The sequence below is a fragment of the Corvus moneduloides genome, chromosome 16 (genome assembly GCF_009650955.1).
Source record: "Corvus moneduloides isolate bCorMon1 chromosome 16, bCorMon1.pri, whole genome shotgun sequence".
Lineage (NCBI taxonomy): Eukaryota > Metazoa > Chordata > Aves > Passeriformes > Corvidae > Corvus > Corvus moneduloides.
This window is the reverse complement of record NC_045491.1, coordinates 7,724,445-7,747,737: the sequence shown is the minus strand read 5'-3', so window position 1 is coordinate 7,747,737 and position 23,293 is coordinate 7,724,445. Positions and strand designations below refer to the sequence as shown.

General features: G+C 49.9%; 3 protein-coding genes across 12 annotated transcripts in view; 2 read left to right on the top strand and 1 right to left on the bottom strand.

Moving 5' to 3' along the window:
• Positions 1 to 699: 699 nt before the first annotated feature.
• FLCN (folliculin) lies at positions 700 to 12,264 on the top strand. Of its 2 annotated transcripts, none has more exons than XM_032126088.1 (12): positions 700 to 955; positions 2,213 to 2,491; positions 3,687 to 3,833; positions 4,479 to 4,700; positions 5,305 to 5,465; positions 6,177 to 6,268; positions 6,983 to 7,173; positions 7,735 to 7,848; positions 8,203 to 8,326; positions 8,587 to 8,718; positions 9,951 to 10,056; positions 10,823 to 11,209. In XM_032126088.1, exons 2-12 carry the CDS (start codon positions 2,243 to 2,245, stop codon positions 11,022 to 11,024), a joined length of 1,740 nt encoding a protein of 579 aa, XP_031981979.1. In that variant the 5' UTR covers positions 700 to 955; positions 2,213 to 2,242; the 3' UTR covers positions 11,025 to 11,209. The 2 variants fall into 2 exon arrangements, with proteins under 2 accessions (XP_031981979.1, XP_031981978.1); XM_032126087.1 differs by lacking the exon at positions 700 to 955 and adding an exon at positions 1,054 to 1,149 and having other exon boundaries at positions 10,823 to 12,264.
• Positions 12,265 to 13,994: 1,730 nt separating this feature from the next.
• On the top strand, positions 13,995 to 15,775 carry PLD6 (phospholipase D family member 6; the record flags this gene model as incomplete). The annotated part of the gene is made up of 2 exons (XM_032126355.1): positions 13,995 to 14,376; positions 14,492 to 15,775. Coding segments are annotated over 2 exons (624 nt in total), but the record flags the coding sequence as incomplete, so codon positions are not given.
• Positions 15,776 to 16,123: 348 nt separating this feature from the next.
• The window catches only part of MPRIP (myosin phosphatase Rho interacting protein), a 78,022-nt gene continuing 70,852 nt past the window's right edge, over positions 16,124 to 23,293 (bottom strand). For 8 of the 9 annotated variants that reach the window (XM_032125850.1, XM_032125854.1, XM_032125852.1 and 5 more), the window contains one exon: positions 16,126 to 21,347. In XM_032125850.1, the coding sequence (XP_031981741.1) occupies positions 21,276 to 21,347 (72 nt within the window). In that variant the 3' untranslated portion in view covers positions 16,126 to 21,275. Of the gene's footprint in view, positions 21,348 to 23,293 lie in introns of all 9 variants that reach the window. The other variant, XM_032125855.1, reaches the window with a different exon arrangement.

Genomic DNA, 23,293 nt, shown 5'->3' with positions numbered 1-23,293 from the left:
TGTAAGGGGCAACTCCAAGGGGCAGGGAAGAATCCGGTACTTTGTTATTTTGAAGCCTAATAGTTCACATGGAATTTGGTTTAGCTTTCTGTCATAGATTCCTAGAGGTATATAATCTTTTAATACTTAAACTTGATATCCTGAAGAGAAACTGTAGTAGTTTAATGGAAATGAAGAGCCTGAACAGATTTAACTTTGGCATTTGCTCCCTGGTCTTCCCGGGCTGTACCTGAGTAAACACCATACAGCTGCTTTATAAATCGGGAAACGACAATACTTCGAAGCCTTCATCTGCCATAATCTTACATTCTAAGCACTTTAAAGAATTAAGACAGACAGTGGGTGCTGAGTCTCCAGTGGAGAAGTCGCGCCGAGCCTGCGGAGAACACGGCACCGCCCTGAGGCGGGGGCAGTGCCGGGAAGAGGCCCTGCGGCAGCCGATGGCGAAGCTCGCTAACGCGGCAGCCTCTGCCCCCGGCCCCGGCCCCGGCCCCGGCCCCGGCCCCGGCCCCGGCCCCGGCCCCGGCCCCGGCCCCGCCGCGTCCCCCCGGTCCCGGTTCCCATCCCGGCTCCTTCGGGGGCTCCGCCCGCGGCCGCCCGGGGTTCCCTCCCAGCGCCCGCTGCTCACGTGACCCACAGTGAGGACCGTACCACCCCGCGGGGGGAGCGCGGCCCGCTCCCGGGGCGGCCCCCGCGGGTCGCAGGCTGCCGCTCGTCCTTTCTCGTGTTCCCGGTGATCAAACACCACTGTTCCCACTCTGCGCTGTGACAGCTGGACGGGTGTAGCGGCGCGAGGGGAGGAGGCGCCTTCTATACCTCCTCATGTCCCCTCTCCCTTGAGGTAATGGCTCCGCCCGGCCCATGCGGACAGTGCGGCCCTGGGCCGAGCCACTGCTGCAGCCGGGGAGGTAGCTGTTCCCCAGGAGAACGGCGGGACGGCCAGCTCAGTCCCACGGTACGAACGGGCTTCTCATCGCTCTCTCTCCTACTTTTTTCTCCATCTTCGCGCTTCTCCGCGGCGTCGACGGGCGCGCGGGCGAGGAGCTGTCTGCCCCTGTCCCCCCCCCCAGCTGGCAGTGAGGGTGGTACGGCCGGTGGGTCAGTCGGTGTCAGGCGCCCGCGGACACGGGACGGGCCGGGGGAGCCGCGGTGAGCGGGGTCTCCGGGCACGGGGAGCCGGGACTGAGCCGGGGGTGACCGGGCACGGGGAACCGGACACGGGGCCCGGCAGGATAGGCCGGCCCGGGTCCGGCAGGGCCTGAGGCGTTCGGATCCGCGGGCGCTCAGCAGGGCTGGACCGTTCCGGCCTGAGGCTCCGGGCACGGGGGTCGGGTCTGTGTGACCTCAGCCTTGATCCAGAGGAGGCCACCAAGTTGGTCAGAGGAGAGGAGTACCTCTCCTTTGAGGAAAGGCTGGAAGAATAAGGATTGTTCAGCCTAGAAAACAGAAGCCTTGGGGGTGACCTAATTGTGGCCTTCCAGTACCTAAAGGAACTTACAGGAAAGATGGGGCAAGACTTTACAGGGGTCTGGAGTGACAGGACAAGCTTCAAACTGACAGCGGGGCTAGATGGGATATTGGGAAGAAATTTGCGCTGTGAGGGTGGTGAGGCCCTGGCACAGGTTGGCCGGAGAAGCTGTGGCTACCCCATCCCTGGAAGTGTTCAAGCCAGGTTGGACAGGGCTTGGAGCAACCTGGGATAATGGAACGTGTCCCTGCCCATGGCAGGAGGTTGTACTGGATGATTTTCAAGGTCCCTTCCAACCCAAACCATTCCGGGACTCCCTGAACCTGTCCCTGTAAGACTGGAGGTGTCTGGGCATGAGGGGTTGGTCCAGCCTCATTCACCCCTGTGGGGCTTGAGGTGTCCTGGCTCAGTGTCCAGGATATGGGCACGGCAGGTTGGGTTGCTCGAGCCCGTCCCATCAGTACACAGAAGGTTGGTCCTGGATCAGTGGAATGCCCAGGAGGGTGTTGGAGTCACCATCCCTGGAGGGGTTTAAGGAAAGACTGGATGTGTCACTCAGTGTTCTGGTCTGGGTGTCAAGGTGGGGATCTCAAGTTGGACTCGATGGTCTTGGAGTTCCCAGGCTCAGGCTGAGCTTAAGGCCAGCTGTTCCTGGAGGGATGCAGAACAGGACTGGCACCAGTGAGGCCTGAGAGATGCTATGATACCCCGTGTGCTGACCGTGTGCTCTCTCCCTGGCTGCAGGAAGCCTGGCAGGTGTGCTGAGCCCTCACTATGAACGCTATTGTTGCTCTGTGCCATTTCTGTGAGCTCCACGGCCCTCGCACCCTGTTCTGCACCGAGGTCCTGCATTCACCACTCCCGCAGGGCGCCGGCAGCGGGGACATCTCCGGGCAGAATGAACAGGCAGAAGAGGAGGAAGGTGGGATTCAGATGAGCAGCCGGATCCGCTCACACAGCCCGGCTGAAGGGGCCAGCGCCGACTCCAGCAGCCCAGGGCCAAAGAAATCAGACATGTGTGAGGCAAGTGTGAAAATCTGTGTATGGGCATTGGTGTCCTTGGCTTGGCTAAAGGGCTCTGGGATTCTCTGATGTAAATTCAATTGTTTAGAGAGAAAAAAATGTGAACAGAACTTGTTTTGTATGTGTCAGTGCCAGAAGATCTCCAAGTCCTCATGAACTGCAAGCTAGCCCTAAGTCTAATCCTAATGATCCATCACAAGAGGATGGAGGAGCTGTTGTTGAATACATACACCTTGACAGGACCTTGAGGTCTTTAAGCTCTGTGATTCTGTGATTCTCTTGTGGATAAGAAATACTTTCCTAATCCTCAAAGAGCATTTACTTTGTTAGATTAGGTCAGATCATTTATTAATGATAATTTTAAGAGCAGTATTGGTTAGGAAACATATAAAAAGCAAAATCAATTAAAACAATAGGAAAAATGTATATTCTCAGTCGTTCAGGGCTGTTCAGCCTGGAGAACAGAAGTTTGTGTGGAGACCTCACAGCAACCTTCCAGTGTCTGAAGGGTCCTGTAGGGAATCCAGAGAGGGACTCTTCATCAGAAACTGCAGTGATAGGACAAGGAGCAGTGTGTTGAAACTGAAAGAGGGGGAATTTAGGTTGGATATACTAAAGAAATTTTTCCCTGTCAGGGTGGTGAGGCCCTGGCACAGGTTGCCCCATCCCTGGAAGTGTCCAAGGCCAGGTTGGACAGGGCTTAGGGCAACCTGGGACAGTGGGAGGTGTCCCTGCCCATGGCAGGGGGTGGAACGAGGTGATCTTTAAGGTCCCTTCCAACCCAAACCATTCCATGATTCCATGATTCTCATACTTGTCTTCTATCAGTACTTGCTCTGACATATTTATTATTTACTTTCCCTTCAGCTGTAGAGCCAGTTTTGTTTGGCCAGTTGGTTTCACAGCTGCTGTAACTGAACTTTACCAGCTGTAGAGCCAGCACCAAGTTCACAATGAAATTAAATAGTGGAAAATGAGCATAAGAACAGAGGAAGTATATCAGAGTTTTGTGTGAGGAGCTGAGCTCAAATCCTGACCCTGATTCACATTCCTTGTGTTCTGAGTCTTTGTGTTCCTGTCTGTGTGTGTGAATAACATTTTACGGTGTTTTGGAGGGAACAAAGCTTCAGAACTCTTTGGAAACCCGAGATAACTGCACTCTCATTTATGGCTGGATGTGCTTTTCTGCCTTCAGGGCTGCCGCTCTCTTGCAGGAGGACACCCGGGGTACGTCAGCCACGACAAAGAGACCTCGATCAAGTACGTCAGCCACCAGCACCCAAACCACCCCCAGCTGTTCAGCATCGTGCGCCAGGCCTGCGTCCGCAGCCTCAGCTGTGAGGTACCTGCCTTGGAGGACAGGGAAACACTATTTATGGCTCCTGTATCACTTCAGATCCAAGATATTCCTTAGCTGATCCTGGCTGCTCTGTGCGGACTGAAACACTGAGGGAACGAGGTGGAAAGACAGGCGCAGAAGTCTGTTTATTCCAGAATTGGTGGTATTTTTTAAGCTTGATCTTTGATAACCTTGAGGGTTCCTTCCTCTCATGTTGTGAGGCTAAAAATATCCCCTTCTTGGTTTCATTCCTTGTGCTTATTAATTTTCATTGTAAGATAACCTATTCTTGTAAAAACCTCCGAATCTGTTGTTGAGTGCCCTTTGTAGACCATTAATATTCATCCTCTAACAGATATGAAGGAAAAACCTTACAGATTAATGAGCAATTGTGTGTCAGGATCAGCAAAATTCCTTCTGGATTCTCAGTATTGTAGTTGAATGGAGCTGAATTCTTAAAATACAGTTAAATGTAAGGATTTGGAGTGTTTGTAGGATACCTCTGGAGGGCTGTTGGACCACACTTTTGGGGTAGTAGCGTAAAAAGGCTTCATTTATTTACCAAGTGGGTGTTAAAGTGCAGGAAGCTGTTTAGTTGGTTACTCTGTGATGTATTTAATGACTTTGGTGTGTGTCCCTTCCCTTCAGGTCTGCCCAGGACGTGAAGGCCCAATTTTTTTTGGAGATGAACAGCATGGTTTTGTGTTCAGCCACACCTTCTTTATCAAAGACAGCCTGGCTCGAGGTTTCCAGCGCTGGTACAGCATCATCACCATCATGATGGACCGGATTTACCTCATCAACTCCTGGCCTTTCTTGCTGGGAAAAATCAGAGGCATCATTGATGAGCTCCAGGGCAAAGCGCTGAAGGTGGGTCAGTGCAGAGTTCCTGTGACTCAATGTTAGTGCAGCATCACGATCCCTGATCGACAGCTGAGTCAAAAAGCTGATCCAGCTCATGCCAGGGTAATTGTTAAGATTGACACAAGGAGAATGGTGTGTATCCCCATCCCTGGAAGTCTTCACAGCCAGGTTGGACAGGGCTTGGAGCAACCTGGTCTAGTGGAAGATGTCCCTGCCTGTGGCAGGGTGGTTGGAACAAGTTGAATTTTAAGGTCCTTTCCAACCCAAACCATTCCAGGATTCTGTGTTTGGCATGTAGGAGGGAAGGAACAGGGTATTTTTGTCACTTGAAACACTTGATGCTTTTTACAGGCCTGGTAGACAACAGCTCTGTTACAAATGCAAGTAACTAAATCTGGGGAGGACAGTGATTTTGGAGCACAGATGTTACCTAGTGATAATTTTAGTCCATCTAAGAATAAGATGTCCCTTCTCTCTGTTTTCCTGTAACTGGATGGGTCTGTGTGACGCACCCTTTTCACTTGGTATTTTTGTTGTGATTTTTTGGCTGAGCTCTGTGCAAACACTGAATCTCTTTCAGTCTGTGACGCTGCCCTTGTTGTGTGTGCAGGTGTTTGAAGCAGAGCAGTTTGGGTGCCCCCAGCGTGCCCAGCGCATGAACACAGCCTTCACCCCCTTCCTGCACCAGCGCAACGGGAACGCCGCCCGCTCCCTGACATCCCTGACCAACGATGAGAACCTCTGGGCCTGTCTGCACACCTCCTTTGCTTGGTAATGCGCTGCTGTTCTCAGCTTGTACAGCTCCTTCCTGAGGAGGATATTGCCATATCCTGAAAGACTGGGAATGTGATTTGAGTGTTTGGGTATTTTTTTTTTTTTTGAGGTAATACTTAGACTTTGCTGAGTAGCATCTGAACTGGAAAGAGCCAACAGTGATGCCTTTAGGACAAATAAATGTCTTTTTACTGTGAAGTAAAACTAATGTGGCAGCTAATAGAGGCCATGGCTGTGCAGATGGAAAGGTTTTGCAGTGTGGAAGTGTGGAAGAAGGATAAAAGATGCTCCTACCCCCAGTGTGTTGCACCCCGAATTCACATGTGACAGACCGTGGTGGTTCACCTGGGAGTGCCTCTGTGTTGGGATCAGCAGCGTGGGACATGCAGCCATTGGGCTCTGAGAGAGTCCAGTTGCTCCAGTGCCTGACTCGTTCATTAAACTTCCCTGGAAAGATGCCACAGGGAGGGTTGCAACACTGGCATGTGATTTGGATGGGGGATAAGCATGCTGCACAAAGAAATTGCAGAGCAATGGGATGTGGGTGACTTTGCATGGCAGGGATTGTAAGATGGGCCGATAGTCCCACGCTGATGAAAGCACAGGGATGTGCTGGTTAGTGCTGGATTTTTTATTGACATCATGGCACCAAGTGTCTTACTTGGCAAGCTGCATGAACCCTGCTACTCTTCCTTTCAATGTCTCCAGGCTTCTGAAAGCTTGTGGGAGCCGGCTTACAGAGAAGCTTCTGGAGGGAGCACCAACAGAAGACACCCTTGTTCAGATGGAGAAACTTGCAGGTGAGCTAGAAGTTTCCAGAGCTGCAAAGACCCTCTGAGAATGCTTTAGATGGTGAAACCCTGGGTCCTTTGATCAGCATCTTAAGCACAAACATTGCTCATCTCCCTTACCTTCATGGTAGTCCCTGAAGCAGCTGATCCACTCTCCCATCTGGAGATGGCTCTGACAGGAATGTGAAATCCAGGCACCTCAAAGGCTCTCTGCACGTGGTGTTTGTCACTTGAGTAGCAGTGTTGCATCATCAAGATTGTTCTCTCTGGCTGGGCTGGCCCTCCCAATGAATCTCTATAGCCAGGAGGATTTGCAGTCACAACATATGTGTTTCTTGCTTCTTTTTCTACAAACTTTCTAAAAGTAAAGGATCATAGGTTTCTTTTTCCTGCATTGAATTATTTTATCAACCCATTTAGACTAGAGTCTACAAAGCTTTGGCTATAACTTTTAAAACAAGAATAGAGAACATAGCTGATAAAAAAATATGACTTTCTGTTCTGTAGAAGATGAAAAATTCCTTCTTGACCCTTGAGTAGTTATTTTTATCTGAATTAACACGTCATTAACACTTTGGTGTGTCTGTGCTGCTGCCAGTACTTTCAGTTACTGTGTTCTGAGCTCTCTCTTCCCACATACACCCATGTGGGCACTTTCCAGTTTCCATTCCTAGACAGCAGCAATTTTTATGACCACTCTGGCTTTTTTTTTTTTTTAGCTAGATCTGAAAGAAGAGTCAGAAGGCTGGGATGGTTCTGAGGAAGAAGAGAAGCCTTCTTCCCAGCCAGATGTTGTGGAAGGGCAGGAGCTGTCCAAAAGCTCCCCTGAAACATCTCTGATGCCAGATTGCAACAGCTGGAACATAGCTCACAGAAGGTTGTCTGTCTTTCGCTCTCTCAGGCACATGAGACAGGTAAGAAAGGGTGCTGAGTCCACAAGCTCTTTTCTCCTGATAATGACTTTTTTTTTAAAAGATACATTTATTTCCTGCAATCTGCACATGTCCTGGTGCTGTGTTCAGCACAGTGCCTGCCCAGCCAGGAACATGATGTGAACTGCATCTCCAGGCATGCTCCCTTCCTCATGTGGGCCTCTGGTGATCATCAGTCATGTGGGGTGGAGTCAGATGATTTCTCTCAAATTCTGCACTTCTCTTCTTCCCAAGAGCAGTAATTTAATACAGAGGTTGTGCAGCATCTTTAAAGCCAAGTAATATTTGCCTTTAAAAAAAGTGTTTCAGAGAGGAAAAATAATTTACAAATAGAATAAATTATTCTGTGCAGATCTTGCTTTTCTCCAGTGCTCCCAGTGACCTGGCTGAGGGGGAAGGTTCATGTGCTAAATTTCCATGTTTGTTCCTGCTGTTCAGTTCTAGCCATTTTCCTTCCTGTCACTCATGTTTTTAACGGGGCAAACTGGACATTTCACTCATTTTTGTAACCAATGCAGAATGCTTTGGGTTTTTTTTTTCCAGGTTCTTGGGGCATCAGCATTCCGAATGCTAGCTTGGCATGTTCTGATGGGGAACCAGGTCATCTGGAAAGCTCGAGATATGGATCTTGTCCAGTCTGCCTTTGATGTGCTACGGGTAGAAACATTTATTTCTTGGCTGCATATTTTTACATGTATTTCTCTACTACTCCAGCCTTTATAATGATCTGCCCCTGATATGTAATCTTGTGAAGAGTGTGTTCTAAATTATGTGGTTTTTGAGAAAAACAACAATTAAAAGGCCCAAAAAAACATGCACAACCTTTGGGTGTCTTGCTTGTCCTCAGCGACTGCATGGGCTCTCAAGCTGAGTAGGTTACTTCGATCCTCCAAATCAGGAGCATCTGCCTAAGCAGTGCTCCAGCTCTTGGTCAGCCCTGAAGTCAGGGAGACAATTGTCCTTTAGTTTTACTTCCAGAGTTTCTCTTGACTGGTTTCCTTCCCCCTGCAGACGATGCTGCCCATCGGGTGTGTGCGGATCATCCCCTACAGTGACCAGTATGAGGAGGCCTATCGGTGCAACTTCCTAGGCCTGAGCCCACATGTCCAAATCCCACCCCACATCCTGTCATCTGGTAAGAACCTCTTGCAGAACCTTCTCCTCTTGCTGTCATCTCATGTTAAAGGACACCAGATTTTTAATTTTTTTTAAATAAGTATTGCCTGCATGAAATAAAGCCTGAACTGCTTCATTTTGTTTTCCCCATGTCTTTGCCTGGTCAGTGACTAAAAGATGTGACACCTTCTCTAGGCACTGACCATAGCAGGGTCTGTAGCTGTGTTTTGGAATCTGCCCTAGCACAGCTCACGTTCTTTTGGACTCTTGTTGCTCCAGAGTTTGCTGTCCTCGTGGAAGTCCGCACTGCCACCCGCTCCAGCCTCTACCCAACCCTGTTTGATGATGAGCAGTCCCTCAACAAGTATGAGTTCATTGTCACCAGTGGGAGCCCTGTTGCAGCAGATCGAGGTGGGTGATTTGAAAGCAGAAAGAACCTCTGTCACTGAGATTCAAAGAGCATCTTGATCTTTAACTGGTTTTCATGTACTGGCCCTTAAGGAGGTTGGAGTAGAAGCTGGGTCAATATTCAGCTGGGGTTTAGCTGTTTGAGGTGAGGTTCACCACAGATTGTTCAATTATAAAAGATTTGTTCTACCAGATCAGCATTTTGCCTATTAATTTTCATAAATGAGAAATGGATTCTGTAACATACGTGTAAGAAAAATTGTAGGGAAATTCTGTAGCCTACACTTTCAATCCTGGAATACTTGAGTATTTATTTTGAGTAAGACTAACTTGTAAGGACCACAACATCACTAATTTTCCACATTCCACTTGATAGCCAAATATGACTGATAGAGAAATACCCAGACTTTTTTATATAATTTTACCTACTTCCTTCCAGCAGTTGAACATGTGCACTTAAGGTGTGATTTGAGTAAGGTCCATCAGTCTCATGTTTTCTGTGAAGTCTTAATTTAGATGAATTGGCCTCACTGAGTGTCTCAAAAGACATGGCAGATGACTCATCCTTCCTCTCTGTCCCTGAAGATAGAGAAGCAAAGCAGAGACTCTTCTCTACGTAGTGCTCTTCCTATTGCACATGTATGAATACACCAGTCTATTTTCCATCCAATCAGTGGCATGTCCAGAAACTTCTGGACAAAAATAATCACTGGAAGGTCTTTTCTCCACCACACCATCAAACTTACTAGGGAAAAAAGTCTCCTAGGGACTTCCAAAAAGTGGTCCAGGAATGCCTTGGGTTGGTTGCTGGTTTATTTTTTCTCTAAGTATCCTGGAACTGCCCTTAACAAGAGGAACATTAAATCAAGAGTAAGTTGAGGGTTCATATTTTTATATGTATGTACAAAGCATGAAGGCTTTTTCATAACCTTTTGTTTTTAAGGATCTTTTGATAAGGGCACAACAAAAGATAAGCAGCAGTTAAGAAGTGGGGCTGAAGAAAACAAAGGCCCCTGAACCTGTTTTGATGTCCCAGGGTCCTTCACTGAATTCCATGTTGCTTCTTGGATCAGATGGTTTTCTAATGGGATGATCTTCAGCTCCTCTTCCATGGAAATGAAATCCCAGCAGGCCACTGGGGGATATATTTAAGAAGTAGTAGTAAGGGTGTAAGCAGTAACCTTTGGCTTGTGTGTCCTCTTTCTCACCCTTTCCCCCTTTTTCGGCTCCTGCAGTTGGCCCAACAATCTTGAACAAGATCGAAGCTGCCCTGACCAACCAGAACCTCTCCGTGGATGTTGTGGATCAGTGCCTTGTTTGCCTGAAGGAGGAGTGGATGAAGTAAGTAGAGCTACCTTGCTTTCAGGGGAGCAGCTTTGGCACTGCTCCTGGAACAATTACAGCAGAGTGCAGGACACACTTCAGTCCAGGTGACTTCTGCTGCAGTTCAGCAGTAGTTGGATTTACAGGAACAAATTAAGTCAGGAGTTAAGAATTTTCTACTCTAGTCCTAAATCTCTTTTTGGCTTTCAGCAGTTCTTAACCTTTATGCTTCAGTACACACATCTGTAGGTTACCTGCATGACAACACCTGTCTGCCTCACCTTGGTTAGGAGGATTAAATATGCAAATCCCTCTCTGCCTGTCAGCGTGGCCATACCCCAGCACAGGTAACACCCAAACACATGCCCAGGTTCTGCCTTCAGGCACTGCATTTCAGAGGTGCAGGTAGCTGTAAAGGAAGACCAGTCAGTCATGTGAAATAATTGATGGAATATCACGAGTTTGTGAATTTACCTGAAGGCCAGATGGGCCCTGGATTTGTCTCCCAGGGAAGATTCCCAGTTGTCACTATTAATTGTTCTACTTTCTGCTAGAGTGAAAAAACCAAACTAGAAATATGCCCATTATTACTGCAAATGAGTCATCTCCCTAACTAATCCCCCTCCTTCATCAAAGCATGAGAATAGTTTCCATGAAACACTGGTTGAAGGATTTATTAACATTTAGTTGCAGTAGGTCCCAAGAGAAGCTCCAGTTCCTCCTTGTTCCCTGTTTGATGCGTGCGAGTCCATTTGATAATGACAGGAATCTCTTGTTCCTGCAGTAAAGTGAAAGTCCTCTTTAAATTCACTAAAGTGGACAGCAGACCCAAGGAGGATACCCAAAAACTGCTGAGCATTCTGGGAGCTGCAGAGGAGGACAATGTCAAGCTTCTCAAGTTCTGGATGACCGGCCTGAGCAAGACGTACAAGTCCCACCTGATGTCAACAGTTCGCAGCCCAACGTCCTCAGAGTCCCGGAATTAAAGGGTGCCCAACCTCCCCTGCTGCCTTCAGAGAAGAGCAGGGAACCCTGGTTACCTCTGCTGAGCCTGCAGCATGTGCTTTAGGTGGATAGTGAGGCTTCATCACTATTCTCCTCGTCCTCAAACCAACTTGAAGAGTGACTTGAGTCTTTTCTACTTGCTGTGAGACTGGACTAATAAGTGCTAATCCACAGTGCTTCTGTCTCTCCTAGAACTCAGCTCAATCTAGATGTGCACACTCGAGACTAAAACACAGCAATGCTCAAAGAACCAGCTAAATTAATTAAAATCCCATCCTGTCCTCATTAAGCATCATGGTGTGGCAGCAGGCCTCACCTTTGGATTCCTTGGCAGGCCTGTGACAACATCCAGAACTCCTGGGAGTGCATATGGTTAATCTCACTGAAATCCCTCATAAATCTCCTAAATGCCTGAGAGAACAAGAACCAAAAATAAGAGACACGTCACAGGGTATGGATCACATGTAAATTATTTCAAACAACTTTGTGCTCAGATTTAAGAGACTATTTTCTGCTGTAGCATAAGTCAGGATATCCCACGGGAGTCCTGTCACTCCTCTTTATTTATTTATATCTTAACTTGAGACGGTTTTAGCATTTGCTTTGGAAATCTTGTCTGGGAGGGTGAATTGTAAAATAAGAAGTCTCAAAATGCAGCCTGGTTGCCTCTCAGAGGGGAAAATACTCGCCTTGTTTTGCCTGTGGTTGCAGAACTTCCAGGTAATTAAGATAACCTCGCCAGGATAAGGTTCTCTTCTGTCTTTTTTAGCTTCCTAATTAAGTTAAGCAGAAGAGATTCAACCTGTAGGTGCTCCCTTATATAACTCTATAGTAGCCATTTTTGCTTAATAGTTGATGAAAACCTTGGTGCATTTTTTAATTACCTAACCAGATATTCCTTATCTGTACTGTAAGGAATCACTGTTTCTGTTGTGAAGTCTGGGATTTATGTCTTTTTTTTGTTTTTCTGGATCATTATTGGGAACACTTGACATTACCACAGATATTTTGAACAAGCTAAAGGCAGGTTTTACCCAGGTGACCTTCTACACTCACTCAAGCTCAGAGAGGATGTTCCAGCTTGTCACAAGTTCTGTTCTTATATATAAAATATGCAGGTTGATTTTTGTCTGGAACATCTGTAAAATGGAGACAGGCATTAAATCTCATAAGAGCTATTTTTGTAAAATGAACAAAGCCTGGTTTTGTGTTCATTTTCAATGTGTGTGTGTGTTGTGGGGGGGAAGCAGCAATTGATCCGCAAAATTCCTGCATCCATAGCCAAAATCTAACGTAGAGGACTTAATATAGTTCTTTTCTGCTTATCTTTGTATTAGTTTCTTGTAGACTGACCTAGTACTCTTTATTTTAAAACTATTCTGGTCCAGTCCAGAGCTGCGTAACAGAGCAGGTGAGTTTGGCATCATTTGACATTGAGACCTTTTTGATTGCTGAACTGGTTTTGTCTTTTAAAAAATTCAGCTCTCCCAAGCAAGCCAACAAACCTACTCCAGTGGTTTGTTCCAAAACAACAAAAGGTTGGTTGGTCACGAGATCGAGCCCGAGGCTGCTGCTTCTCCCTTGCTCTTGGTGAGTCGTGCACAATGTTGATCCCTCTCCATCCTGACCTGAACCAAGGCTGTCATGGACAACCAGACTCAGTTTTGAGCCAGGGCAAGGAAACCACTAACTTAACACTTATAAAATGCCCACAGGAAAGAAGGGGGAGAGCTGCCAAGTGAGTGAACCTACACCCCAGCTGTGCTTGCCTGCCAAAACACATCTATATGTGGGATTACCAAATGATTGCCTGGGCAGGTTCCTGCAGCTCGCAGGTGAGGCCGCGGGTGCTCCCTTTGCCATCAACAAGAGCTGGAATGTGCACAACTTAATTAACAAAAGCATCATGTCTGCAGACATCTTTCACCACCCTCCTTCCCTCCAAATGATACGCCTTAGAGACAAACTGATTGATGCTGGATAAATATTCCAGTGTGATTTCTGCCTGGCTGAGCAGCGTGTACCTGGGAGCGAGGTGGGAGCGGTGAGTGCTGCAGCTGCTGGGTGATGGACCCAGTGCTGGGTGACTGCTGGCTGCAGTTGCAGACAAAGCCTTTTTGTACTGGTTCTGCCACCCCTGTCTCCTCAGCCAGGCAGGGTCCAGCAGGTCATTGTCCCCCTCTATTCTGCCCTCATGAGACTCCACCTGCAGAGCTGCCTCCAGCTCTGGGGCCAACAACATCACAAGGATGTGGAGCTGCTGGAGCGAGTCCTGAGGAGGCCACAAAGATGCTCCAAGGGATGGAGCCCCTCTGCTCTGGAGAGAGGCTGGGAGAGCTGGGGGTGTTCACTTGGAGAAGAGAAGGCTCCAGGGAGACCTAAGAGCCCCTTCCAGGGCCTAAAAGGGCTCCAGGAGAGCGGGAGAGGGACTGGGGTGACAGGACACAGGGAATGGCTTCCCAGTGCCAGAGGGCAGGGATGGATGGGATATTGGGAAGGAATTCCACCCTGAGGGTGCTGAGCCCCTGGCACAGGGTGCCCAGAGAAGCTGTGGCTGCCCCATCCCTGGAAGTGTCCAAGGCCAGGCCGGATGGGGCTTGGAGCACCCTGGGATAGTGGAAGGTGTCCCTGCCCATGGCAGGGGGTTGGAACTGGATGACCTTTGAGATCCCTTCGAACCCAAGCCATTCTCGGATTAAAGGACGTGTTGTGTGTCTGCAGCGTCCACGGTCGGTGTGTGGTGAAGGATTCGGTGTCAGGGTTTCGCTGCCTGGGAAGGGGTCGGCGTTTGGGGAAGGGAGGGCAGGGTCGGCGCCGGGATTTCGCAGCCCGGCCCAGCCCCTTGTGGCGGCCACTCCTCCCCACAGGCCGCTCCCGCCTCTGCCGCGGCTGCGCGGGCCGGGCCGGGCCGGGCCATGTGGGCTCTGGGGGCTGTGGGGGGTGCGCGGGGCGCGGCGCTGGCGGCGGCGGCGGTGACCGCGGTGGCGCTGGCGGTGTTGGCCTGGCGGCGGGCCCGGCCCGTGCGGGAGGTGCTGTTCTTCCCTTCGCGGCCCTGCTGCATCGAGGCGCTGCTGGCCGAGGCGGCCCAGCCCGGGGCGCCCGCCCGGCCCTGCCCGTGCCCGCTGCCGAGCGGCGACACCGCCCTGAGCCGCCTCGTGCGCCGCCTCCTCTCCGCCCGCCGCTCGCTCGACCTCTGCCTCTTCTGCTTCTCCTGCCCGCAGCTCGCCCGCGCCGTGCAGCTGCTGCACCGCCGCGGGGTCCGCGTCCGCCTCGTCACGGACGCGCAGTACATGGGGCTGCACGGCTCCCAGATCGGCCGCCTGCGCCACGCGGGTGAGCGCGGTGCAGCCGGCCATCGATCGCGGCACGGGCATGGAGCCCGGCACCCGGGGTGGCCGGGGCCCACTGCGGGGCTCGGTGACCCCTGAGAAGGTGTCTGTCTCTGCAGGGATCCAGGTGCGCCACGACCAGCACAGCGGGTACATGCACCACAAGTTCGCCATCGTGGACCGGAGGATGCTCATCACAGGCTCCCTCAACTGGACCACGCAGGCCATCCAGAGCAACCGGGAGAATGTGCTGGTCGTGGAGGACGCCGAGTATGTCAAGGCTTTTCAGGATGAGTTTGAAAGGATTTGGGAAGAGTACAATCCCACCAATTACAGTTTTTTTCTCAAAGGCAATAAATGATTGAGCTGCCTTACAGGGCTAGTGGAGCATGGTAACACCCACAGATTTTATTACTATGTATAGACATCATTGTTTTGTCCATCTGGGTGTAACTTTGGTAAACATCTCCAGAGAAGTGTTCTCTGCCCTAAAATGCCACAGATCCCTTGCTGTGGGTCATTCCTGTGCTAGAGGGAATGACACAACTGTTTGGTTGTGAGGGTTACAGGCATAGAGCTGCATTCACAGGCATTAAAACTTTGGGCAGGCTCGTTGCTGAGTCCTGGTGCAGACCAGGTGTGTTCACACAGCGCTGGGCACGTGTTTCAGTGGTAAAAGGAAAGTTTTCCAGCGTGGGATATGGAATGGAATTGTAGCCAATGCCAAATGGAATTGTAGCCCAAGGGCTCCTCTACACCAGTAACTAAAGGAGAGATAAAAGGGCTACAGCAGTTACGAGCTTCTATAGATTAAGTGCCTCAGTTATATTCCCTGTTGGCATTAATTGTTGAAAGTTTGTCAAAGGAAATTTGTGGGAAATAGCAAAAATGTTAAAGTTTTGATTGTGCATGTTTCCTTTGGTTAAAGGCTAGCAGAGCTCCAGTGTAAAAGCATGAGCACAGATAGTAATGACAGCTTCTCTTCCAGCAAGGAAGTGTAGGGAAGTCTGGAAGGAAATGAGAGAAACGGTTCTTTGGGATAAGTGTTTGTCTGGAGAGCAGACATGGCTGCAGTTGGGTCATCCACTTCAGGAGAGGTCTGGAAACCCTGGTTCTTTCAGGTGTTGGGATGCCATGCCATGGTCTGTGCCCTCTCCTGGCAGCACCAGGCTGGGGACAGTGAGGGGAGGGAGGCGGCATCTCCATCCCTGCAACTCAGGGTGGAACAAAGATGATGTAAACCTGAGTATTTCAAACTCTAAATAATGTCTGTGTAATAATTGTTTTATACTAAATAGAAAGTGCCTTAATAGTTCTCCAAATTGATATTCTGTTACCAGTTTTGTTACTAGTAGTGCTGCGATTGGCACTGTTAAATAAAGCATTTTCACAGAAAACATCAATATCCTCATCTGACTTTGGCATTCCAATTCCTATAGATCCTTACTGAGGTATTTATGATACATGGACATCCCCAGATTTTAGATTTGTTCAGTTCTGAGAAAGATTGCATGGGGGAAAGAAAATTATATTGCCTCTGTGGAAGCACCTGGGGGAGGTCATTCTCCAGTAAATCCCATTCAGCAGCACTAGATTTAAACTACTTAAAATATATTATTGCTGTCAAAATGCTGCCTGTTGCATGTCCTTTGTGAAATGAGACTAAAGGCAAACATCTCCCTTTTCAGGCTCTGACCTCTGCCCTGTTCTTCCTTCTTTTTAGAAGTAAACCTGTCACACGGCATGCAAAGGGTGGTGCAAAAATAGTTTATTACCATATAGTTAATGTAAAGTTAGGTAATTATATTTACAAAGTAAAAATGATCAGCTACATCCAGGGGAGCCTAGCATGTCACACAAGGTTTGTAAGGAATCAATACAGTGAGAAAAAGTGACATTTCTATTACAGCGAGCAGTTGATCAGGAACGGCGGCTCTTAAAAAAGCACTGGAATAAACTGGGAGTGGAAGGGAGAAGGGAAGGAGACAGGAACTCACACACATGGAGAAACAGGAGCCTCCCACGCCCTTCCCCTTTGCAGGGGGAAAAAAATGATGTGTGAGAGACCTGAGGCTGCAGCATCCCAGCGCTGCCCGGGTCCCGCTGGCCCCGCTCCGATGCTGCTCGGCCACGCCACAGCTGGAGCTGAGGACTGGCTGCTGTGTCACATCATCACAGAAACGACCCTGGGAAATGACTCCTTCACCCTCAGTGCTCACAGTCCCCCATGGTTGTTCCCAGACACACGTGGCAGAGCACAGTGCCCAGATTTGACCCAGAACAAGTCCCCATCATCAGTCAGTCGGGTGAAGCTCTGCTCAGAGCCAAACCAAGGCCAAGCTGTTCTGAGGGCACTGGAGGAAGACTGACCATTAACAATACCTGAACAGCCACATCAGACACCACCCACAGCCTCGCAGAGCTTCCTTCCCTCCCCCTAAACCAAACCTCCATCCTTCCAAATGATTCTTTAAACTCTCAAGTCATCCCAAACTCCAGGGGGGTGGTCACAGGCCAAGCCAGAGTGTTCCTGCTTTCTACTTACCACAGTCTCTAGTATTTTACATGCTTTGCGCTCTCTAGGTGAGAACAGTGAGTGTTCTTGTCCTGCACACAGGGTGAAGAAAGCATGAAGAAAATAATGCTAATTGCACCCATTTTTTATGAGTTCAGGGCCAGCTGGGTTAGTTCAATTGGTACCAACTTGTCAAGTTTCTCTAGTAAATCCCACACCCTGTTTCCTCAGCAGCCTCACACTGAGGTTGTTCCCAGCCTGGTGCTCCCTGTGCCTGCAGCAGTTCCTTGGATCTCCTTGTTGTAGTTACACTGCATTTGAAGTTACACAGTGAGTTACAGCTCGTGGCTGCGCTGCTGTGGGAGGGGTGTCTGTGCCGTGGGGGCTGTGGCTCCCTTGGGCAGCCCAAGAGCATCCCAAATGTGCTGCACAGCGTTCCTGGTGCCTCCCAAATCCGGGGGCTCGCTGTGCTCACTGCGACAGCCCCAGGTGGCTGTGCAAGGAGAGCTGTAGCTCAGCAGGGAGCTGTTGCTGTTCTCTGTAACAACAGGTCACAGTTTGCACATGCACAGCGTTGATGCCACTATCAAACACAAGATAATTGGGTCCTCTGACTGGAAAAAAATACCCCAAATTTATAGCAAAGTCGGTTACAGTGGTCAAACAGACTGTACACAATCTTTGGACAGGCACCTTCAAAGCTAAAGGCATAGATCAGCAGAAGAGGTTTGAAAAGATATTTGTAACAGTCCTCAAACCCCCAAAAAGCAGTTTATCAGGGCAGATGGGGTGGGTTGGACACATCACACTTGTTGCTCCTCTCCCAACCCACACGTGGGGCCTCTGTGCTACAATGAGACTTAAAAATCAAACCCACAACTCAGTCACAAAAGAGAACCCTCTGCAAAATGCTGAGGAATAAATATTTACACTGCGTGCTTGGAATACTATACAGGCTTTAAGTTACTTTTGTTTTTAAAAAAAAAGGAATAAGAAAGCTTTTTTACCTAAAAAATGGAAAAAATTACAGAGCAAAGGCAAACCACAGCGAGTGTGTGTGCGCTTGAGTGTCCACAACAAACTGAGTATCCAAACCAGGACAAAAATGCAGAGGTCATGTGGAAGTGCCATCAAATAGAGTTGGTACCAAAGTGACATATTTTGCAGTGTGAGCACTTTTTCTGCAGCCCAGTTCTCTGGTACCAAAAAAAAAAAAGGAATTTTCTGGTTTGCAAGTCAGCACCAATTCTAAGCAATTGTATTTTTGAAGCAAATGAACACAATTTGCTTCTTTTTTTAATATGTGGGCAAAGAAAAGGTGACATTTAAAGAAGGATTCAGTCTGGCTCAGGGGAGATGGTGCAAATGGGAGGAAAATTTTACTCAGGAAAAATAAGATTACTTGGAGCCGACAAGAAGACACCTGTGCCTTCACTGCACTTGAGTTTTCCTAAACCTCCCTTTTTGGTTGCTATCAATAGTGTGGAGTGATGCAGAATGCAGCAGCTTGCCCACACACTTTCTAATTTAAATAGCCACTGATTAATCCCAAAAGGTGGATGAAGCCTGGAGCAGGAAGAAGCAGGAGGATAACTAAGGACCACTGCTATGAGTAAAAGGACTTCTCCCTTTATTCTCAAGCACTGTGCTCTGCAGGAATATTTCAGTTTGGGGCTGTTTATTGGTGCTGCAGGTTCTTTCTCTTTACTGTAAAGGCAGGTAAAGTGCTGCCTTCTTGCCTTGGAGAGATGCTCAGAGTCACCACAGTGAGCCCAGAACCCTCGGCAGTGGTTCAAGAACATCTGGCTGCATAAGGCACCTTCCCTCCTCCTCTTCCTCTTGGTGACCCCCAGAACCCAGAGCTCCCACCCTAAAGACACCCCAAAACATCATTCCCACACACTGCCACAGAGGTTGCAGCTGATCCCAACAATGTCAAGGCCACTGCTCAGCCCTGTCTGTACAGAAGACCAAGATCCTCCATTCATTTTTCCAGAGGAGCCCAACTTCCCCATGGAAAATGTCTGCTCCTACAAGCTAGAGCATATGAACAGGATTTGCTGGGGAATCTAAGAAAGGTAAGGTCCACATGGCAAGAAGGAGACCAGAACGTTCTGCTTGGTTGGCTAAAAAGAACAAAGTGCCATCATAAGTCTAAAGAGAAGAGGAGGAGGAGGGTGTTCTAGAGGCAGTGACATTTTGCAAGGGAAAAGCAATGACAATAAGGCCTACATGCCATCCAAAATCCATGCTGCCTCCCATGGCCTCTGCCAGGAGATCAGAGCTCACCACGGACCTGGAGCAGCCAGGGATGAACTGGTCGGAGAAGTGATCCAGGCAGGTCAGGGTAGGAAGGTTCCCAGGTTCTCCAGTGCCCAGATTATGGAAGTGCTGTGGTGAGCTTGGATGCAGTGACTGGCTGCACATCCACACATCCGAGGGCATGTGCTGCTGACGAGGGAAAGGCTTTGTATCCAACAGGTTGAGCCTCTTTCCTACCCTGCTCCCATCTCCAGGACTTCCATGCACACCGAGGCACGCAGAGCTTTCCAGCAGGAACAGGTGTTCTGCCCCCTGCAAGGTGCTGGCATCCTGGCTGGGGACAAGCGGGGCTCCTCTGGGCAGGATCGGCTGCCAAGTGCTGCCATGAGTGCCCCAGGAGGTGCCAAGCCGGACACTTGGCCACGGCAAGGCCACACAAGCTGGACGAGCTGATTCACACTGTGGTTCAATGACACCGTGTCCTGCTGAGGGTCTGGTGGCTGGAACAGAGATGCTGCTCCCAGGAGGATGAAGGTAACTCTGGCAGCTGCCATAGTCCAGCCCGGTACAACTGGGGGTGGCTTCACCAGCCCCACAGGGCTCTGAGAGCGGCGCCTGTGCCACCCACCTGACCCAAAACCAGCAGGGAAGTACTGGGGGCTGCTGGCCTCAACCTCAGCTGAGTGCCTGAAGGAAGAGGAAGCTCTGCTCCACATGAAGGCCACGGTATCTTCCACATCCCAGCCTGAAGCCATGTGGTCACTCAGCACCCAACCAGACTGGGAAGCCAATGTGCCGGAGTCTCCTTCAGCCCTGGTGACTGGAGAGGCAGGACTTGGGATCTTTCCAAGTGGCATCTTGAGATTCAGCCTGGGATGAAGCCCACACCTGCAAAGCAGCACAGGCTTCTGCTAAGAAGCCTCTGCTCAGCTGGCTGTTACCATCTAAGTGCTACCAGCTCCTCATCCCTTTGTTTGTATCCATTTATCAGCCTCATGGTGCTCAACTGTATGTTTTAAATACAAAAGCTGTTAGGACTGAGAAGGTCTGAAGCACATACTGGTTTTGAGATTTTTATTTCAGGAAAAGATTAAAGAATTAAAATAGGAGCTGCCCTGCTGACAAGAAGAGTTGAATTCAAGAAGCTGGTAAAAAAGGAGCATTATATGCATTGAGCACTGTGCATTTTCAGTCAATATTGGCTCTACTTTCTACTCTACTTTCCTTTGACTAGGAAAAGGGAGTTTCACATGCGCACAGACCCTGGGATACACGGGATTCAATGAGAGGAAGGGAGTAACAGCAAAAAAAAAAAAGAGTGCTGGGCTTGATCTAACAGAGGCAAGAAAGTGATCTTACAGCTCGGCCCCTGGAACACCAACTCCGACCACCAGCGAGACGGGAGCGAGGACGCGCCGACAGGGCCGAGTCAATGGTGCACTTCAGTAGCTGCAGCTCCCCATCCATAACCACCTGGGCAGCCACCAAAGCCCAGTGAGCTTCAGTGGCACCTACATTCAGGATACGGCACAGTCACGGGGCAGGAGAATCACTTCTTGCATCCTTCTCCAGCGAGATGTCAGTGTTGTACCTCCAGGCTGCGGACGCTGGCACGGACTCACGCTCCCCAGCAGCTTCCCCCGGGCCTTCCCCCCTTGTAGGTGCAAGTAATGCAATCGATATCAATGGTTAGATCAGGCTCCTGGTGTGCTCTGAGCACGGGGTCTCTAGACAGCAGTAAGAGCTCGGTCTGGCTGACACCACCCAGGCCCTGCTCGCTCTTCCCGACAGAGCTATAGCTTATTAACAGGCTACTGAGCCTTAATACTGACACTTAGTGTAATGGTTTACAGTAAAGAAAGGATTCTCCTACAAAGCGCCAAAGAGAGGGGGGGAAAAACCCCACTCCAATCCCTTCCTCTCCCTCTCAGAGTCTCTGGAGCATCTCACAAGCAGGGAAAGGAGCCAGGGAGGCGAGGGGGGGGCACCGCCACCGCGGCGCTGGGTCCCGTTGGGGCATCAGGACGAACGACAGCGAGGACATCGTAAGGAACGAGAGACAAACGGTGCTGGTGCTGTGCTGCCTCAAGCTGGGAGGTGCGCGTGGTCAAGCGGAGCGGGGAGAACTAGTCTTTCTTCAAGTCCCTGGATTCAAAAAGCTTCAGGCGTTCTTGCACAGTCAGGCCTTCCTTCAGACTCTGGGAGAGACAAAAGACAGAGAGCGTTGGGGCACGGGCAGGCGCCTGGCGTGCGGAGAGGCAGCGATGCTCAGGCAAAGGAGACGTGGCAGCGAGGAATGGGCTCCTTGGCGGAGGATTAGTGGGACATGCTGAGAGAGAACACACGGTTATGGAGGGTGGTTACTGCCTTGAGACAGGGTGAGATTGCAATGAACCAGGCGACGAACCAGAAGCAAATGAGAGGCACATCATGCTGCAAGCGGGATTAGCTGACTTGGGAATGACCCCCGGAGCTCACAGGACACTGCTGGATGGGGCAATTCCAGCGGAGGGAGCCCTGGGCAGGCCAGCTCGGATCTGCTACGCTGAAGCCCCAGGATGCTGAGCAGGACCTGCAGGCTGGTCCCCCCCTGCCTCCTGCACAGCTGTGGCACCCATGGGGACAGTCCTGGCTCCACTCCATGCAGGATTTGCTCAAGAAACCCTGGAAAGTGGTGTGTGCTGCCAGCAACCATCACACCCCTTCTCTCACCCCACTCTGGGACTCTCCCAAACCAAAGCTGCCTCGACTGCCCACGGTTAGACAGAGGACTCCTAAATGCTGTTCAGGTCTGGCAGGCCCTGATGGCTGATCCATTTCAGATGCAGCATCCAGATTTCAAGGCACAACTCTCAGCTGGACAGCAGCCCCCTGGCATTTGGAATTGTGAAATCCATTACCTACACATGGGGACTCAGCAGCACAGCACTGAGAGGGGCAGAAACCCAGAAATAAATTGCCTGCCTCCTGCAGGACAGATTTAAACTGAAACCAGCCTGAGGGGATGCACTAGCCTAATGCCAGCCTCCCTTGTTCCTGCAGCCCCAAACCTGTGGTGTGAGAGACTGAGGAGAGCAAAGCATTGGGTGGTGAGTTGTCCCTGTGGATGAGGAGGCACAGCCACCTCCCAACCCTAAAACAGCCCCCATAGCCAGGGCTCTGCCCCTCTGTGCCCCACTGCCCGTCCCCACCCCACAGCTCTGTCTGCCAGCCCACTCCTTGGAACTTGCAAGGAATTTATGCTGCAGCTGGAACATTATTTGCTTTACAAATAGCAACAAATGCTTTACAAATAAGACTTGGCACCTTCAAAGGCATAGACTGGAGGGATGGAAATCAGCTCCTGTGAGGAAAGTCTGAGGGAATTGGGATTCAGCCTGGAGAAGAGAAGGCTCAAGGAGACCTTAGAACACCTTCCAGTGCCTAAAGGGGCTCCAAGAGAGATGGAGAGGGACTTTGGACAAGGCATGGAGTGACAGGACAAGGGGGAATGGCTTCACACTGACAGAGAGCAGGGTTAGATGGGATACTGGGAAGAAATTCTTCCCTGTGAGGGTGGGGAGGCCCTGGCACAGGTGCCCAGAGAAGCTGTGGCTGCCCCTTCCTTGGAAGTGTCCAAGGCCAGGCTGGATGGGGCTTGGAGCAACTTGATCCAGTGGAAGGTGTCCCTGCTCATGGCAGGGGGTTGGAAACAAGATGATTTTTAAGGTGCCTTCCAACCCAACCCAACCCATTCTTTGATTCCATGATCCTACTATCAGGCAGCCACCTCCCCTTTTCCTTTCCCTTCCCCAGCCATGGTGCCAGAGGACTGTTCTATCACAGCAGCAGGTTGGACTTCTGGGCTGAGTTTTCCTTCCCATGTGTTTATCAAGGCAGGACTCCATGATAAACTTGCCCCAAGGCTGTGCAGATTCCTATGGTTACTGTATTTCTGGAACTGTTTTTCCTCCCACAGGCCCACAAACACAGAAGGGCTTTGCCAGGCAGCACGGAAATGAAAGCACTAAATTGGATTGAATTTCCAAACGCCGTGCGCTCTCCTTCCAACAGGCAGCAGAGTCACCTGGGATGTGAGTCTCTGAGCACACACTTCCTAGAGGAAGTTTACTTTGGGCCTCTTTAAATGGGAGCAGCTCGTGCA

Excerpts from the sequence above, each read along its gene's own strand:
- FLCN (XM_032126087.1), top strand. The coding sequence starts at position 2,243 with ATGAACGCTATTGTTGCTCTGTGCCATTTCTGTGAGCTCCACGGCCCT. Across the intron at positions 6,269-6,982 it reads TCAGATGGAGAAACTTGCAG|ATCTGAAAGAAGAGTCAGAA; the intron begins GTGAGCTAGAAG and ends TTTTTTAGCTAG. Across the intron at positions 8,327-8,586 it reads ACCCCACATCCTGTCATCTG|AGTTTGCTGTCCTCGTGGAA; the intron begins GTAAGAACCTCT and ends TTGTTGCTCCAG.